Source organism: Saccopteryx bilineata, chromosome 9 (assembly GCF_036850765.1).
Source record: "Saccopteryx bilineata isolate mSacBil1 chromosome 9, mSacBil1_pri_phased_curated, whole genome shotgun sequence".
Lineage (NCBI taxonomy): Eukaryota > Metazoa > Chordata > Mammalia > Chiroptera > Emballonuridae > Saccopteryx > Saccopteryx bilineata.
The window spans coordinates 64,654,079-64,672,744 of NC_089498.1; the positions used below are offsets into that span (position 1 = coordinate 64,654,079).

General features: G+C 42.1%; 1 protein-coding gene across 2 annotated transcripts in view; it reads left to right on the forward strand.

Annotated features, from left to right (window-relative positions):
* The first annotated feature begins 964 nt into the window (after positions 1-964).
* Positions 965-18,666, forward strand: part of NRBF2 (nuclear receptor binding factor 2) — a 31,254-nt gene continuing 13,552 nt past the window's right edge. For both annotated transcript variants that reach the window (XM_066242557.1, XM_066242560.1), the window contains exon 1: positions 965-1,182. In XM_066242557.1, the coding sequence (XP_066098654.1) occupies positions 1,153-1,182 (30 nt within the window). In that variant the 5' untranslated portion in view covers positions 965-1,152. The remainder of the gene's footprint in view (positions 1,183-18,666) is intronic.

The window sequence follows — 18,666 nt, forward strand, 5'->3', positions numbered from 1 at the left end:
CCCTGACGATGGGAGAGGTAAAGGGAGAGAAGGAGGAGGCGGAGGGGAGGAGAAGCAGATGGTTGCTTCTCCTGTGTGCCCTGACCTGGAATTGAACCTGGTACATCCATATGCCAAACCGATGCTCAATCTGCCAGTGCTCTATCCACTGAGCCACTGTCCATGGCCAATCTCACAATTTCTATGGGAGTATAAACTCATGGTACCTCTATTACATCTCCCTGTTCCCTTCAGAGCATAAATCAATTATTTTTTTATTGTCAGTGAATTCCTTGACATTATGTGGTTTGGCATATAATTGTTAAATGCATCTGGTATTATATTTGGCTATTTGTGGTCCACATTATTTTCTTTATTAGTTTGTCAACAACTTGAGGGCAGAGCCATGACTCATCATGTCTGTCTGGGTGGAAGTGGTCTAGTCCAGGGCATGGTTTAGCATTTCTAAAATCTGATTTAAAAAAACAACAACCAGGCCCCGGCCAAGTAGCTCAGCTGGTTAGAGTGTTGTTGGATATGCCAAGGTGGTGGGTTCCATTCCTGGTCAGGGCATATACAAGAATAAACCAATAAATGTATAAATAAAGCTGAACAAGTCAATATTTCTTTCTCTCCCTTCCTTTCTCTCTAAAATAAATTTTAAAAAAATTTTAAGCTACTCGGTGCAAAAATAAATGTGGGAATGCGTTAGTAAAAGAGTTTAGCAAAGCAGAGTGAATTTAGGAAAAGCGAGGCTGGAAGCCAACAGCCACTAAGATCCAACAAGGCTAAATAAACCTCCTCAGCTGATGTCAGAAAAGACTTCAAAAAGCTTAAGATAAACTTCTCGCGAGAGGAAAGACAATCGCCGAGAAAGTGTAGACAGCTCGTGACACGCCTTCCCTGAGCCCCACCCACAACCCGTCCTCACTCCCACCTTGAACCACCGCATGTGACGTCATGACGCGTGCGTGCCCGCGGCGCAGGGGGCGGGCCCGCGGCGCCGGAGGAGGAAGTGGAGCGGTTGTTGCTCCCTCTGCCCCCTCGGCTGGCTCCCGGGGCGCAGAGTGGAGCCGCGGTCTCCGTCGCTGCTTTGCGCTTCCCTGCTCTCCTCCTCCATGTGCTTCGGCGCCTTCTCTCCCCTTCCTCAGGCCGCCTCTCACTCTGGGGTCTATGGAAGTAATGGAAGGACCCCTCAACCTGGTGAGTGACCCACGAAGGGTCGCGTTTGCCCTCGGGCTCCTGTACTTCAAGAGTCGGGTGTGGTGCCCTTGGTGCCGCCGACCCTCGAGGCCTGGAGGCGGGTTGGCGGGGGTGGTCCTAAAGGCTGGGGGCGCGGGCGGACGTGGCCCCATGGCTCGGGGCCAGCAGTCCCAGGCGTTGACCCCCTGGGATCCCAGAGAAGCTCCCGAGTCCGTTTCCCGCCGCCCCCGGGCGCCCCCTGCCACAGGGCCCCGAGTGAGGGGCTCCTGCCGCCGGGCTGCCAAGACTTCTTCAGGCCTGAGGAAATGCCTCCAAGCGCCACGTAAACACCTCCCCGCAGCTTGGAGAGGCACTGAAACCGGTCAGGGCAGAAATAGTGTGTAATACTGGCTTTAACTTCTAACACAGGGTCTGAAGTCTGAGCCTCCCCACTTTGGAGACATGCTATAATACCCCTTATCACCCCATTTTCCCTTCATCCATTTGTTATCTGCATTCACATACATAAACTTAAAGATTTCCTTCTCGAATAAGTTGGAGAGCCCAGAAATAGACGGGGCAGCCCTGTTAGGTCAGTTTCATCACTTAGGTATCATGAAAATACGGTAGATGTTTGCCTTCCTCAGAAGAAGTGCTAATAGGCCATTTATTTTTAGGCATTTCAGGTGTTGCGATTTAAGCAATAAGGAGAAACGCTCTCTTTTCTGACTGGCCAGTGCATCTTCTGGTTTCCCAGAGAGATCACCTATTTTGGATACAAAAGTCATAATACTTAAGGGTGCAGACAAACAGTAGGAACTTTTAAGAGACACAAGTTTGAAATTCACTTGCAATGGTGGACATCGGAGAATTAGTTTCTCCTTTTGGAACGCTGAGCCCTGGAGTGGTGGAAGAGCCTTGGGCTGGATTTAAACCATTCTGCAGAGAATGTTGGTATACTGGAGCTAGACCGCTTGAATTTGAACGCAGGCATTGCCAAATAAAAGCTGTGTGACTTTGGGCAGATGTGTTGAACATCTCTGTTGATATTTTTGTGAGGCTTAAAGTAACAAGTAGGTGTAAAGAAAGGGCTTAGAACAGTATCTGATACTCAGTACAGTGTAAGAATTAACTTATAATAACCAAAACAAACCCTTAATTTAAAATCTCACTTGTAAACTAAGGGTTTGGGGCTTGCTGAACTGGAAAGGCATAAGATTCCAGGACCTAAAACTCTGGTTCCCAAACGAACTGGTGGCAGGTTAGCTACTCAGAGAAGCGCCTCCCAGTTTTATTAAGTTGAGCCCTTCCCCCATTGGTAAGAGTTGTTTACACTTAAAAAGAATTGGACTAGATTTGTGAGTTTTTTAAAAACCAGAGAAGTGTCTTGCACTTTTCTTGTTTTTATGGTGACATATCATTTACAGTGAAATATAATGGATGACTCAAAGTTGAAACTTAACAGGAGTATTATTAGAAATAACCATCAGTTTACAAAGGGCTCCAAAGTTCAAGTGTCCTTGCAAAATGACCATTGGTTTACTTCCAGTTAGCTTTATTTGGCTGCCGGCTGCAGCATAATTCCAGCCAACTCCCATTGGTGTGTGGTATTTTACGAGAGAACTGGAACAGGGTGAGTTATAGATGAAGCAGAAGAATCACCAGCTTAGGAAAATTTAGCTAAATGGTGGTAATAGCATTATCTTTCTATAGAGGAGAATTTTGAATCTAGTCATGTTAAGCAGTCTAGCATATGTCTCTAATCCAGCCATAAAATTTGTGGGCAACTATTAGAAATTTGGCATCTTGAATTCTTAAACCGTTTGAGATTTGAAAGGTATAAGCTGTTTATTGGAAGATAACAGTGGAACAGAGATTAACATTTACTTGTATCATTTTGACTGTGCTGTTAAGTACAAATGACAGGCCTCTGAATTTGCTGTCACTCAGTTTTACAAGACAGGTTTTATTTTTGTTTTTTTGACAGTCTCATTCTTTTTTGTGAGCAGGTACCTACCTTAGTATTCAGTTGACTCAACATGAAGAATAATTCTCAATGCAATGATTTAATGAGTGCCTTTGAAAATCTCAGTAGTATATACAAGCTTTTTCTAATGACGGAGTACAGTACAAATTTATTGTATAAGGACTATTACAGTACATAGATCTATAATCATTTGTTCTCAGAGTATCCATGGAATTTAGGAAGAACTGCTTCCCTGTTTTACAGCTAAATAAGCCTAGGCTGAGAAATTAATTAGACCAGTGACTCAAATGCATTATGGACCACAACTTATTTTGATATCATGACCTTTCTTGCATGCTTCTTCAATAATGTACTCATCATTTTCATTTCAATATGGCCCTTATCGATATTGAACTATATATTCTGTGTCAACATTTATTTAGTGCCTCTGCTCTAGTATTGATCCTTTTATATTAAGTTTGCAATAAGGGCCTATAGGCTTATTTATTTACTGTGAGTTTTTAGAATATGGAAGAGAACGAGTTGAAAATAGTCATTTTAATATATGATACAGATATTGTGTTATATATAGTTCTCTGGGTTTTTTAAGTTGGTCAGAAAAAATAAAATAAACTATTTCCATCGAGGGAAAAATATCTAGCCTTTGCACTCTGAATAAGTATTGCTTCACAGTCTTTTTCTGTCAATTTTTTTTTTCATTTTTTAATGTCAGTTTTTAATGTGGAAAATTATAACCAGTGTATATTTAGGGATTTCTTTCCCTACATATAATTTTGGCATTGTGAGTGCTGGAAGCAGATGTCAAAACTTGTGAGATAATTTCTTGTTCTTTGGTTTGTTGGCTGCCTATTTAGGAAGTGATGTCAGACCTTAATTTATACATGACTATTGCTCATGCTTTGCTTACCTACTCTGCACACTCAAAAGACAGGGTCCATGTGACTGCTGGCCACAATTGTACTCTATGTGTTTGGCTCATAAGAGTGCTGAGAATATGTTTGTTGAGTAACTGAGCTTTCCTCTAGAGTAGTCAGTTCTCATATAAGAAAGGAATCAGATATGGTCCAAAGAATGGCCTTGTACATACGTGGAATCTTTGTAATTATTCCATGTTAATTATATTGGCATTAAAATCTTTAAGTCAAAGAACCCAAAACAAAACAATAAAAAACCTAAAAGCTGTTTGAACGTCTTCCTTGTGCCCTGGAGAGTTCAAGGAAAATTCATCCCGTGTCACAAGCTAGGTGGGGCTAATGGAGGCACCCTGGGGAAAGGTGGTAGAGCACTAAAATCTTTCAGACAAGTAGTGAGTGCTAGGTTTGGTATCAGACACTTTATATAAATATATGTTGTTTATTTTGTTTTTAAGTACTATATGAGATATTCCCCATTTTATAGATGAAGACATTAAAATGCAGAGTAAGTGATGATAGTGGGATTTGAAAGCAAGATTCTAAATAAAATACTGACTTTTAAAAAAAGATTTTTATTGACTTTAGAGAAAGGAGGTAGAGAGAGAGAGAGAGAACGGGGGAGGAGGTGGTAGAGGGGAGTGGGAAGCATCAACTCATAGTAGTTGCTTCTCCTATGTGCCTTGACTGAGCAAGCCCAGGGTTTGAACTGGTGACCTCAGGACCTGATCCACTGCGTCACCACAGGTCAGGCGTATATTGATCGCCCATTTGTTTTGACTGATTCACAGTGAGATTTTTTTTATGTAATGACCAGTGTACGCATACATATGTGTATATTACTGCAGAGCTCGTACATAATGCAGGTGCTTCCTGGAATTGTGTAAAATGTAAGGACTCTCATAATCTCACCCAAAACAAAACACAAAACTGAAACTTTTTGCACTGCACCACCAGAGGTCAGGCAAAACTGGATCTTTTTATATGATACCATGTATGTGCATATATATACGTGTGGGGGGTGCTGTATTTAATATACTCTAATTGGATTTGGGGGGGGAATGCTGTTGTAACCTACTAAATTGATTTTTACAACTTACTAGTGTGTTATATCTTGTAATTTGTCTTCACAGCAGATAGTGTTGGTTATGGAAAAAAGCAAGCTAAACTGGAAACTTGGAGAAGAAAAAAAGATGCAGTACAGCTGTGTGGGGGGAAAAATTAATTCTTAGACTTAAAATCAAAAGCAGGTCTTCCTGGGTTTTGACACCAAAAAACAGGTCTTTTTTTTTTTTTTTTAAAGAGGGGGAGACAGGAAGGGAGAGAGGGGAGAAGCATCAACTCATAATTGCGGTACCTTAGTTATTCATTGATTGCTTTCTTTTTTTATTATTTATTTATTTATTTTTTTTTCTGAAGCTGGAAACAGGGAGAGACAATCAGACAGACTCCCGCATACGCCCGACTGGGATCCACCCGGCACGCCCACCATGGGGGCGATGCTCTGCCCACCAGGAGGCGATGCTCTGCCCATCCTGGGCGTCGCCATGTTGCGACCAGAGCCACTCTAGCACCTGAGGCAGAGGCCACAGAGCCATCCCCAGCGCTCGGGCCATCTTTGCTCCAATGGAGCCTTGGCTGCGGGAGGGGAAGAGAGAGACAGAGAGGAAAGCCAGGCGGAGGGGTGGAGAAGCAGATGGGCGCTTCTCCTGTGTGCCCTGGCCGGGAATCGGACCCGGGTCCTCCGCACGCTAGGCCGACGCTCTACCGCTGAGCCAACCGGCCAGGGCCTCATTGATTGCTTTCTTATATATGCTCTTTTGGTGGGGGAAGGGGCTCCAGCCAAGCCAGTAACCCCTTGCTCAAGCCATCGACATTGAGTTTGAGGCCTGTAACCTTTCAAGCCAGTGACCATGGGGTCATGTTTATGATTCCACAGTCAAATTGGTGAGTCTGCTCTCAAGCAGGTGACCTAGGGGTTTCGAACTTGGGTCCTTGGCGTTCCAGGCCCATGCTCTATCCACTGGGCTACTGCCTGGTCAGGTCCTAGACTTTTTTTTAAAACACTTGAGCAGTTATCTTAAGTGTAATTGTATTACGTTAGTTAGATGATAAGTTCAGTACTTACTGTTAGGAAATGCTGCTTGCCTGTGGGATACTCATAGTGAATTGATTGGGTAATGGGGAGAGGATGAGATTTCTCCTTCTCCACTGAAGACCCTACCACATGGTTCAGGAGTACAGTAGATTTCCCTCTGCCACCTCTTGGTATTGTTTGTTATGGCATTCCTTTTCTTCACATCTTTACATACTGTTTTCCCCAGGGATGCAGAAATAAATGAAAAGTAATAGAAGGTAGTACTGTTTTTCTTTAGGAAAGATACAATATTGATATTGAACCTGTATTTTAAACAGTTAGCATGTAGAGGTAGAATGTATTTTTTGGTGAGGGCTGTCACTTAGCAATCTTGCTGTAGTTAGGATAATTTATTGGAATCAAAAGAAAGGTGCAGGAAGGGCAGGGCTACAAGGTAGGTGGGTCTGAGAACATATGGGACTCAGGAGATAATCAGATTCTTCCTTTCTGCCTCTTTAGGCTTGAATTTTTTACTCCTTTCTGCAGACCTGCATTTTCTACCTAGCTAACTCCTGAATGTTGCATTAGTTAAAACCACGTAAAACTTTCATGACATACTCTGTACTCCTAAATTTGAAAATTTGATGGAACAGATTCTTTAGGTGTCCAGGGGACAAGGTAATATAAGAATTTGTCAACTCCCACAGGAATATATCTGTTATCTAAGAAAAGCAGTTCACAGGAGTGGGCCATGTGAAAATTGCTGGTTTTTTCTGAGGAGTATTCAGCAAGGGAGAAATTTTTATAGGATACATAGAGTAAGACATTACTAAATATAAAGCTGTTTTACTTTTTATGAAAATTTTAGAACATTTTGTGGTATCACGCCTTCATTTTAACTTGAGGGATTAGGAAAATTCTGGTTAAAATGTCCTAGAGACTGGATGGATTAAATAGTGAAGAAAGTGAACCAGTGATTGACTCTCTCTCCCCTTCTCCTTCCCTCTGTGTGTGTGCACATATGTAGTTATTTTAGATTTTGTTAGAGTTTTATTTTCATATTTTCTCTGAAGTACAGTAATGTTCTGTTGGCATTACCAATCTTGGGTTTTGTTACCAACCCCCAACGAATCCTCTCCCATCCTTCCATCCAACTAACCATTCATTCATCTATCCATCCATCCATCCATTCATTTATTTAACCAACAAATGTGTGTAAATACTGTGTATCAGGTGCTGTTCTGGACTCCCAAGAATTTGGGGTCACCTGCAGTGAGTAGGAGAAATTTATAGAACTTTCACCTCATGTCTTTAGTTCTCTTTTCATCTGTTGTGTCTGTCCTCTTTCTCTGTTTTCTTAAACATTTTAAGCATAGACCTGACCAGGCGGTGGCGCAGTGGACAGAGCATCAGACTGAGATGCAGAGGACCCAGGTTCAAAACCTCGAGGTTGCCAGCCTGAGTGCAGTCTCATCTGGCTTGAGTGTGGGCTCACCAGCTTGAGTGTGGGATCATAGACTTGACCCCATGGGTACTGGCTTGAACCCAAAGTCACTGGCTTGAACAAGGGGTCCCTTGCTCTGTTATAGCCCCCCAGTCAAGGCACATATGAGAAAGCAATCAATGAACAACAAGGTGCTGCAATAAAGAATTGATGCTTCTCCCCTCTTTCCCTTCTTGTCTGTCTTTCTCTCTGTCTCTCTCTCTCTCCATCTTTGTTACAACACAAGACATTTTAAGCATAGTTTTTTGTTTATTTCAGTTTCTTGATGTTAATTATAATATACTGATAATCCCTGGGTCTGTTTCTAATGTTCTTTCTTCTTTTTTTAATTTTATTTTTATTTTTTTGTTTTTTATTGATTTTAGAAAGAGAGAAACATCAGTTTGTTGTCCCACTTATTTATGCATTCATTGGTTGGTTCTTGTATGTGCCCTGTCTAGGGATCAAACCCACAACCTGGACATACTGGGACAATGTTCTAACCAACTGAGCTACCCAGCCAGGACCAATTCTTTTCTCTTTATCAGTTACTTTTACCTTCTGCACATGCCTAGTAACTTTATGTCAGATATTGTGGATGATATGTTGTAAAGATTCTGAATTTGTTATCTTCCTCTAAAGAATAAAATTTTTCTGGCTGGCAGTTAAAATACTAGTACAGGGGTCGGGAACCTATGGCTCGCGAGCCAGATGTGGCTCTTTTGATGGCTGCATCTGGCTCGCATACAAATATTTAATTAAAAAATATATATCATTCAAAATATAAAACATTCTCATATATTACAATCCATTCATTTCCTCCCGCTCATGTTCATGGTTGCGGGTGGCTGGAGCCAATCACAGCTGTCCTCCGGGACAACACCAAATTTTTATTGGATAATGTGTAACGTACACGGGTCATTGTAAGGTCAGGAAGTAAACTTCCCTCATTTTAATCAAGTAGTCAGCTAGCTAATTGCAGAAACCCTTTTGTGTGTGTATGTGTGTGTGTGTCAGAGACAGAGAGAGGAACAGATAGGGACAAACAGACAGGAAGGGAGAGAGATGAGAAACATCAATTCTTCGTTGCGGCTCCTTAGTTCATTGATTGATTTCTCATATGTGCCTTGACGAGGGCTACAGAAGACTGAGTGACTCCTTGCTTGAGCCAGTGACTTTGGGCTCAAGCTGGTGAGCCTTGCTCAAACCAGATAATCAAGCTCGCAAGCTCAGGGTCTTGAACCTGGGTCCTCCACATCCCAGTCCAACGCTCTACCCACTGCGCCACCGCCTGGTCAGGCCAGAAACCCTTTTGACAAAGAAGATGGCTAAAAGAAAAAAGGATGAGGAGTATTGTACTCTTCAGCAGGAATGGACAGAGGAATTTGCTTTTGTGGAGAGAGCAGGTTCTGCAGTGTGTCTAATATGCAATGATAAAATTGCATCAATGAAACGGTCAAATATAAAGCGGCACTTCGACACACGCCATACTACATTTGCATCAAAATATCCAGAGGGGGACACCAGGAAGAAAGCATGTAAAAGAGCTACTGTGCAGAGTGCAAGCTAGTCAGCAGCAACTTCGTGTTTGGACCCAACAAGGTGACTGGAATTTGACTGCTTTTTGGATAAAGACAAGATAATCAAACAAATAAAAGACATGCCTCTGTCAGCAAGAATTGTTCACGATCATACCATCGTGATGGCAAATCAAATTGAGGCAACACAAGTGAAGGACATAAATGCAGCACCATTCTTTTCTCTCGCTTTGGATGAGTCAACAGACGTAAGCCATATGTCCCAGTTCAGCATGATTGCAAGGTATGCTGTCGGTGACACACTACGTGAAGAAAGTCTTGCTGTTTTGCCTATGAAAGAGACAACAAGAGGGGAGGATTTATTCAAGTCTTTCACTGAGTTCGCTAAAGAAAAAAGTCTACCGATGGATAACCTTATTTCAGTGTGTTCTGATGGTGCTCCGTGCATGGTGGGGAAAAAAGGATTCATAGTGCTTCTTCATGAACATGAAAAGAGACCCATCCTAAGTTTTCACTGCATCTTACATCAGGAGGCGCTTTGTGCTTGGATGTGTGGCAAGCAGCTTGGTGAGGTGATGTCGCTGGTCATTCGGGTGGTTAACTTTATTGTTGCCCGAGCTTTAAATGATCGCCAGTTTAAAACACTGCTGGATGAAGTTGGGAATTATTATCCTGGTCTGCTTCTGCACAGCAGTGTGCATTGGTTGTCAAGAGGGAAGGTGCTCAGCCGTTTTGCGGCTGGTCTGAGCGAAATCTGGACTTTTCTTGAAATGAAAAATGAGCATCCTGAGTTAGCTGACACTGAGTGGCTCCTGAAGTTCTACTCTCATGAACATGACTGAACATCTGAACCGGCTCAATGTGAAAATGCAAGGTGTTGGAAATACAGTCTTATCCCTTCAACAAGCAGTGTTTACATTTGAAAACAAGCCGGAACTCTTCATCGGGGACATTGAAACAGGTCGTTTACTACACTTTGAAGAACTGGGAGAGTTTAAAGGTGCATGCACAGCAAGTGACCCTGCTCCACATCTTGATCTCCAGCAGCTAGGGGGCTTCACATCTAATCTCCTGCAGTCATTCAAAGTGCGCTTTGGAGAATTTCGTGAGCATACTCGTCTTTTTAAGTTCATCACCCATCCACACGAGTGTGCAGTGGACAGCGTCGACCTGAGTTACATCCCCGGTGTCTTCGTCAGAAATTTTGAGGTACAAGCTGCTGACCTGAAGGCCTCAGACGTGTGGGTGAATAATTTCAAGTCACTGAATGAAGATTTGGAAAGACTTGCACGACAGCAAGCAGAGTTGGTGAGCAAACACAAGTGGGGAGAAATGAAAAAACTTCAACCCGCGGACCAGCTGATTGTCTAAACTTGGAACGCACTTTCCATCACATACCACACACTACAGCATGTGAGTATTGCTGTACTGACAATGTTTGGCTCTACGTATGCATGTGAGCAGTCTTTCTCACATCTAAAAAACGTTAAGACCAACCTACGATCACATTTAACGGATGGAAGTCTCAATGCCTGCATGAAGCTTAACCTCACCATGAATCAACCAGACTACAAAGCTATCAGCAAAACCATGCAGCACCAGAAGTCGCATTAATGGTAAGAAGTACTTTATTTATCATTGGTTAGCAACAGCATAACAACGTTATTAAAAATCAGACACTTATTGTACTTTAAAAGTGTTGGTCTTACATAAAATGCACACATTCACTTGTATTTAGTGTTAAACATATTGTATGGCTCTCATGGAATTACATTTTAAAATATGTGGCGTTCATGGCTCTCTCAGCCAAAAAGGTTCCCGACCCCTGTACTAGTAGGTCAACCTGACCAGGTGGTGGCACAGTGGATAGAGCGTTGGCCTGGGACTCTTCGAGGACCCAGGTTTGAAACCCCAAGGTCACCAGCTTGAGCGTGGGGTCGCCAGTTTGAACGTGGCATTATAGACATGACCCCATGGTCACTGGCTTGAAGCCCAAGGTTGCTGGCTTGAGCAACGGGTCACTGGCTCAGCTGGAGGGCCCCCTCCCCCCATAAAGGCACTTATGAGAAAGCAATCGATGAACAACTAAGGTGCCGCAACTGTGGGTTGATACTTCTCATCTCTCTCCCTTCCTGTCTGTCTCTATCCCTCTCATTAAAAATAAAATAAAATACTGGTAAGTCACCTTGATCCAATCTAGGTTTAATTTTAGATTTTATTAGGGTGAGTCTATTTTAGTATTACCCATAATTCCTTAACTGTGTTCCTTATTCTGAGGGCTGGCCTTTCTGGGGTCTCAGGTGAAAGTGCCTGGTTTTCGCCAAAGTTACTGGACTCTTGGCCCAAACTATAACCTGTCTCCCCAGCACTCTGTGGCTTTTGAAATCTCTGTTCAGAGCGTCTGCTTGGCCTCCTGGAGTTGTACCCTGTTCTCATGCAGCTTAGGATGTCGTCTAAGATCTGAGATTTTTTTAATTGAATTTATTGAGGTGACATGGGTTAATAAAATAATATAGGTTTCAGGGGTGCAGTTTTATAATATATCATCTCTGTATTGTACTGTGTGTTCACTACCCCAAGTTTCTTCCCATCACCATTTATTTCCCCTTCTCAGAAGATTTTTTCATGTGTGATTTTAAGGTGTCTCTACTGCAGTTCTTCCAGTCTCCATCTCCTCTGTCCAATGAGACACTGCCTTCTGCTTGGGTTTTATTTTCTTGCGGTCCATTTTGGAAAATGCCTCAGAAAGAACGTTAGGGTGAATGTGGGTCTTATAACTTGTACGTTTCCCTTTTCTTGGAAACGTAACCTGTCAGTTTTTGTTCACTGTCTGTTAATTGTGGTTCTTTATTTTGTCCAGCTTCATAGATTTTTACAGCTGAAGAGTAGGCATTGCCACCTGCCCCATCATAGGAGGATCAGAAGTCCTGATTTCCATCAGAATTTCCAAGAGTTTGTCAGAACAAAATTAAATCAGATTATTGTAAACTCTGCGTGTCAGAAAGTACTTTAATATGAGAGTATGGTGTCATTATATATAATATTTAATATTCAGTGATATCACAACACTATGCAGTTTGGCCAGTCACTTTCCCTGTTTAAACATTGACTCCAAATAGAATTTGAGGTAGTTTAGAATAGAAGACAGAGATGCCCAATATTATTATTATAATATCTATTGCTATATAACAAATTATTTCAAACTTCAGCAGCTTAAAACAATGCACACTTGTTATCTCAGAGTTTCTGTGTGTAAGGAACAAGGACATGGTTTAGCCCAGGGGTCCCCAAACTACAGCCCGGGGGCCGCATGCGGCCCCCTGAGGCCATTTATCCGCCCCCCCCTCCCCCGCACTTCTGGAAGGGGCACCTCTTTCATTGGTGGTCAGTGAGAGGAGCATAGTTCCCATTGAAATACTGGTCAGTTTGTTGATTTAAATTTACTTGTTCTTTATTTTAAATATTGTATTTGTTCCCGTTTTTTTTTACTTTAAAATAAGATATGTGCAGTGTGCATAGGGATTTGTTCATAGTTTTTTTTATAGTCCGGCCCTCCAACGGTCTGAGGGACAGCGAACTGGCCCCCTGTGTAAAAAGTTTGGGGACCCCTGGTTTAACGGGATCCTTTTTCTCAGGTCTCTCACAAAGTCGCAGTCAAGGTGTCAGCTGGGGCTACAGTCCCACTTGAAGGCTTCACTGGGGCAGGAGCTGCTTCTAAGCTCACTCATTGGTTTGATAGCAGGATTCAGTTCCTTGAGCACTTTTGGACTGAGGATTTTAGTTTTTTGATGGCTGTAGGCAGGCCACCCTTGTTTCCTTCCATTCCTGCCCTTTTTTTAGAGCAGGTTATATTATGACCATTGGCATCATTGAAGTGAGCAAAGAAGGGAGTGCTACCAAGATGGAAGTGACAATCTTTTGTAACCTAATCACAGAAGTGACATCTTATCACCTCTGCTGTATTCTGTTTGTTAGATAGAAGTCATCGGGTCCAGCCCACATTTGAGGAAGGGGAATTACCTAAGCATGTGACGACCAGGAGACGTTGGGAGTCATATCAGAATCTGTTTACCACAGTTGTTGATAGAGAAACAAAGAAAATAGGCACAAAACCCCCAAAGATATCAAGAAAATTGGTACCTTTGTACAGTGGAGTACTATGTGGCTGTAAAAGAAGGAAGTTTTACCTTTTGCAGCAGCATGGATGGACCTAGAGAGCATTATGCTAAGTAAAATAAGCCAGTCAGAGAAGACAAGTGCAATATGATTTCACTTTTATGTGGAATAAACTGAACTAACAAAACAAAAATAGCCATAGATACAGAGAACAGAGTGACAGCTGTCAGAGGGGATGGGAGTTGGGCGGCTAGTGGAAAAGGTGTAGGGATTAAGGAAAGAAAAAATCTTACCGACACAGCAGTGTGGGGACTGCAGAAGGTAACGGGGTGCATGGAGGTGGAGGAAGGTAGAGAGGGGTAGCTGATGATGGAGGGAGATTTGACTTGGGGTAGAGAACACACAGTGCAGTACACAGGTGATGTATTTCAGAACTGTGCATCCGAAACCTATAATTTTTTTTAACCAATATCACCCCAATAATTCAATTAAAAAATAAAAGAATAAGCCATGTAAACCAGTATATAAGCATCCCCCCAAAATTTCAAAGCATTATCTGGCTTTTTCTGCATAGGTATTTTAATGTCAGATAATATACAATACAGATTTTACTTTTTTAATTTTGCAGAAATGCTCTAAAGTAACTATTAAAATAATTGAATTGTATAAGTGATGTTTAATAAATATGCAAAATTTAGCATGACCATGTGGTAGCACAGTGGATAGAGCGTCAGACTGGGACGCAGAGGACCCAGGTTCGAAACCCCGAGGTCACAGGCTTGAGCACAGGCTCATCTGGCTTGAGCTTGGGCTCACTGGCTTGAGCATGGGGTCTCTGGGTCTCTGGCTTGAGTGTGGGATCATAGACATGACCCCATGGTCAGTAGCTTGAGCCCAGAGGTTGCTGGCTTGAGCAAGAGGTCTCTGGCTTGAGCAAGGGGTCACTTGTTCTGCTGTAGCGCCCCCCCCCTCCGTAAAGGCATGTATAAGAAAGCAATCAGTGAACAACTAAGATGCCGTAACAAAGAATTAATGCTTCTCATCTCTCGCACTTCCTGTCTGTCCCTCTCTGACTCTCTGTCTGTGTCAGAAAAAGAAAAAGTCCTGGCTATATAGTTCAGTTGGTTAGAGTGTCATCCCCATACATCAAGGTTGTAGGTTTGATCCTCGGTTAGAGTACATATGAGGATCAACCAATGAATGCATAAATAAGTGCATTTATAAGAAAAATAAATCTATGTTTTTCTCTGTTTTCCTCACTCTCTAAAACTCAAAAAAGAAATGTGTTGGCGAGGATGTGGAGGAACGGGAACCCTTGTGCAATATAGGTGGGAATGTAGATGAGTGCAGCCACTATGGAAACAGTATGGAGATTCCTCAAAAACTAAAACTAGAACTATCATGTGATCCAGCAATTCCACTTCAGGGTATTTGAATAATGTTGAAACATTAACTCCAGTAGATACATGCATGACCACTTCCCATGTTCATTGCAGCATTATTTACAGTAGTAAAAATATTAAAAGAATCTAAGTGTCTATTAACAGGTCAATGGATAAATATGTGTGTGAGTGTAGAATGAAATATTACTCAGCCACAAAAAGTGAAATTTTGCCATTTGCAGCAACATGGATGGACTTCGATGGCACTCTTCTAAGTGAAGTAAGTTAAACAGAGAAAGACATAACATGCTCGCACTTCCATGTGGAATCTAAACAAAAATAAGAAAAAACCCTCAGGCCCATGGGTACAGAGAACAGAGGCAGGGAGTTGGGGAGTGGACAAAATGGATGAAGAGTGTTCAGAAGGTACAGATTTGCAGTTACAGAATGAGTGATGGGGATGTAAAGTACAGCATGGTAACTATCGTTAATAGTATTAAATTGCATATTTGAAATTTTTGACGAAATCTCACACTGTTCCATTCCGTTCTGCCCAGGGTGTGAATCGTCTCTTCAGTATATCCACACTGTACAGTCATGCACTGCTTAATGATGGGGATAGGTTCTGAGAAGTGTGTCATTAGGCACTTTCACTGTTGTGCTATCATCCTAGAATGTATGATGGTATGACCCAGTGGTTTGAATTGCCAGTCCACCAAAAATTTTGTGCCAGTCTGCAAGAGAGTTAACCACCCTGATGTTGTATGAAGATTGTAGAGTCATTGGGTCTATGCTGTTCATACAACATCATGATGGATACCTTTTTTGTGTACTGGTCCAGTGGTTGAAAACCACTGGTATAGCCTACTACTGTAATTTATGTGCTATATGTTTATATGACTGGCAGTGCAATAGTTTTGTTTATACCAGCATTTACCACCAAGTCATGAGTAATACATTGCACTGTGGCATCACTAGGTGATAAGAATTTTTCAGCTCCATTATAATCTTTTGAGACCACTGTTGTATGTATAATCTGCCCTTGACCAAATGATGTTATGCAGCACATGACTGATAATTTTTATCAATCAGTTTGTTAATGTGGTGTATCACATTGATTGATTTGTGTATATTGAGCCACCTTTGCATCCTGACGATAAATCCTACTTGATCATGGTATATGATCCTTTAAAAAAAATATTAGAGAGTAGGGGGGAAAGAGAGAGAGGTGAGAAGCATCAACTTATGTTACATCACTTTAGTTGTTCATTTTGCCTTGAATGGAAGTGGGGCTCAAGCCACATCAGTGCCCTCTTGCTCAAACCAGCCACCTTGGGCTTCAAGCTAGCAATCATAGGATCATGTTGATCCCCCGCTCAAGCCAGTTAACCCTGTGCTCAAGCTGGCGAGCCTACAGTTAAGCCCACACTCAGGCCAGCGCCCTCGGAGTTTCAAACCTGGAACCTCAGTGTCCTAGGTCAATGCTCTATCCCCTGCAGCACCACCATTCAGGCAGTCTATAGTCTTTTTAATGTGTTCCTGTATTTGGTTTACTGATACTTGCTAAGTTTTGGATCTATGTTCATTAGGGATATTGGCCTGTAGTTTTCTTTCCTTGTGATGTCATTGTCTGGTTTTGGTATCCGGATGATGCTGGCCTTGTAAAATGAATTTGGAAGTATTCCCTTCTCTCCTGTTTTTGGTTATTTGTTTGTTGTTTCTTTTTGAAAGAGTTTGAAAAAGACTGGTATTTTTTGTGTGTGTGTGACAGAGAGAGGGACAGATATGCAGGAAGGGAGAGAGATGAGAAGCATCACTTCTTTGTTGCAGCTCCTTACTTGTTCATTGGTTGCTTTCTCATGTGCTTTGACTGGGAGGCTACAGCAGAACAGGTGACCCCTTGCTCAAGCCAGTGACCTTGGGCACAAGCCAATGATCATGGGGTCATGTTTATGATCCCACACTCAAGCCAGCAACCCACGTTCAAGCTGGTGAGCCTGTGCTCAAGCCAGATGAGACCACACTCAAACCAGTGAACTCAGGGCTTCAAACCTGGGTCCTCTGTGTACCAGTTCAACGCTCTATCTACTGTGTCACTGTCTGGTCAGGATAGATTGATAATCTTCTTGGAATGTTTGGTAGAATTCAAACAGTGAAGTCTGATTCTGGAATTTGGGGAGGTTTTTTTGGTTACTGATTTAACCCTTTGAGTAGTACAAATGTTCATGTACGTCTTCGTGCGTCCTGACCATCCAGAGTACGATCGATTGATTGTACATGTTCATCTTTAAACTTTGAGCTGGAGCATGCACGCCTCCCTTTCAGAAGCATTGTAGCATGTGCTGCCATCTAGCCTGGAGGCTGGTGAGCCCAGTTATCACTATAAAGTATCTCTGAAGAGTGCTACCACCTGTTCCATAATACTAGTAACTATGTTCAGCCTTGAGTATGTGCATACCATATGTAGCTGCTGTAGTTCTGTTGACAGAACTTACTGCATTTACAGCTGGTTTTTGTCATTTTATAAATTATTATTGTTGTTCTAATACCACAATATTCAGGATCTTACATGGTTAAATTGTTTTTATAATTTTTTGCTTTTTCCTCAACATATACATCATTCATTCGTCTAAATTTTTCAGCTCTTTCCCAGGAGAGATGTTGAGACATAATCAGGCAGGAAGGCTAGCTCTGGAGATGTTCATAATATCTTGACAGCCTTCGTCTTTCAGGGCGTCACTTCTCAAATCCAGCCCCTGCAACAGCCTCAAAGGATAAGCCACAATGAAAATGCTTCGTATGTCAGCATATTACAAGAAGGCAGCGTAAACAGGGGCAGAAGGGTGACGTGCATTGAATGTAACAAACCACTTTGCCTACATCCATGTTTTGAGGAGTACTACAGTTTGAAATTTTTTTTTTGAAAAATTTTTAAACGTAAGGAATAAATAAAAATACTATAAATTTTCCTAAGAATATCATTATGTGCAAGTACATATTTGAGATTCTGCTAATAACAATACTTCTTTATTTACAGATGAGAGGTATGCAAGAATTGCATGAGATAACAAAAGTTTTTATTTTAAAAATGTGTAAGGCAACATTAAAAAAGGCAAATGTACTTCTTGTTTTCATAAATTGGTTATCAAACAAACATGATTTTAAGTTAATAAGCTGTAACTGGAACTAATTTCATTTTTTGGAAAAAAAAAATTCACTCCCAGGGGTCAGCAAGCATGAAGAAAACTCACTACTCAAAGGGTTCATCTCCTTACAGTCTGTTTAGAACTATTTCTTCATGATCCAGTCTTGAAAGTTTATATGTTTCTAGGGATTTATTCATTTCTTATAGTCCAATTGATTGGAGTATAATTATTTGTAGTAGTCTATAATCTTTTGTATTTTTGTATTGTCAGTTGTAATGTTTTCTCTTTCATTTCTGATTTTGAGTTCTCTTTTATTCTTGATGAATCTAGCTAAGGGTCTGTCAGTTTTGTTAAATTTTTTTTATTTTTCTGAAGCTGGAAACGGGGAGAGACAGTCAGACAGACTCCCGCATGCGCCCAACCGGGATCCACCCCACATGCCCCCACCAGGGGGCGATGCTCTGCCCCACTGGGGCGTCGCTCTGCCGCGACCAGAGCCACTCTAGCGCCTGGGGCAGAGGCCAAGGAGCCATCCCCAGCGCCCGGGCCATCTTTGCTCCAATGGAGCCTTGGCTGCGGGAGGGGAAGAGAGAGACAGAGAGGAAGGGAGGGGGTGGAGAAGCAAATGGGCGCCTCTCCTTATGTGCCCTGGCCGGGAATCAAACCTGGGTCCCCCGCACGCCAGGCCAACGCTCTACCACTGAGCCAACCGGCCAGGGCCTTTGTTAATATTTTTGAAGACCCAGCTCTTAGTTTTATTGATCTTTTCTATTGTCTTTCTAGTCTCTATTTCATTTATTTTTCTCTAGTATTTTCTTTCTTAAACTAACTTTAAGTTTTGTTCATTTTCTGCTTCCTTGAGGTG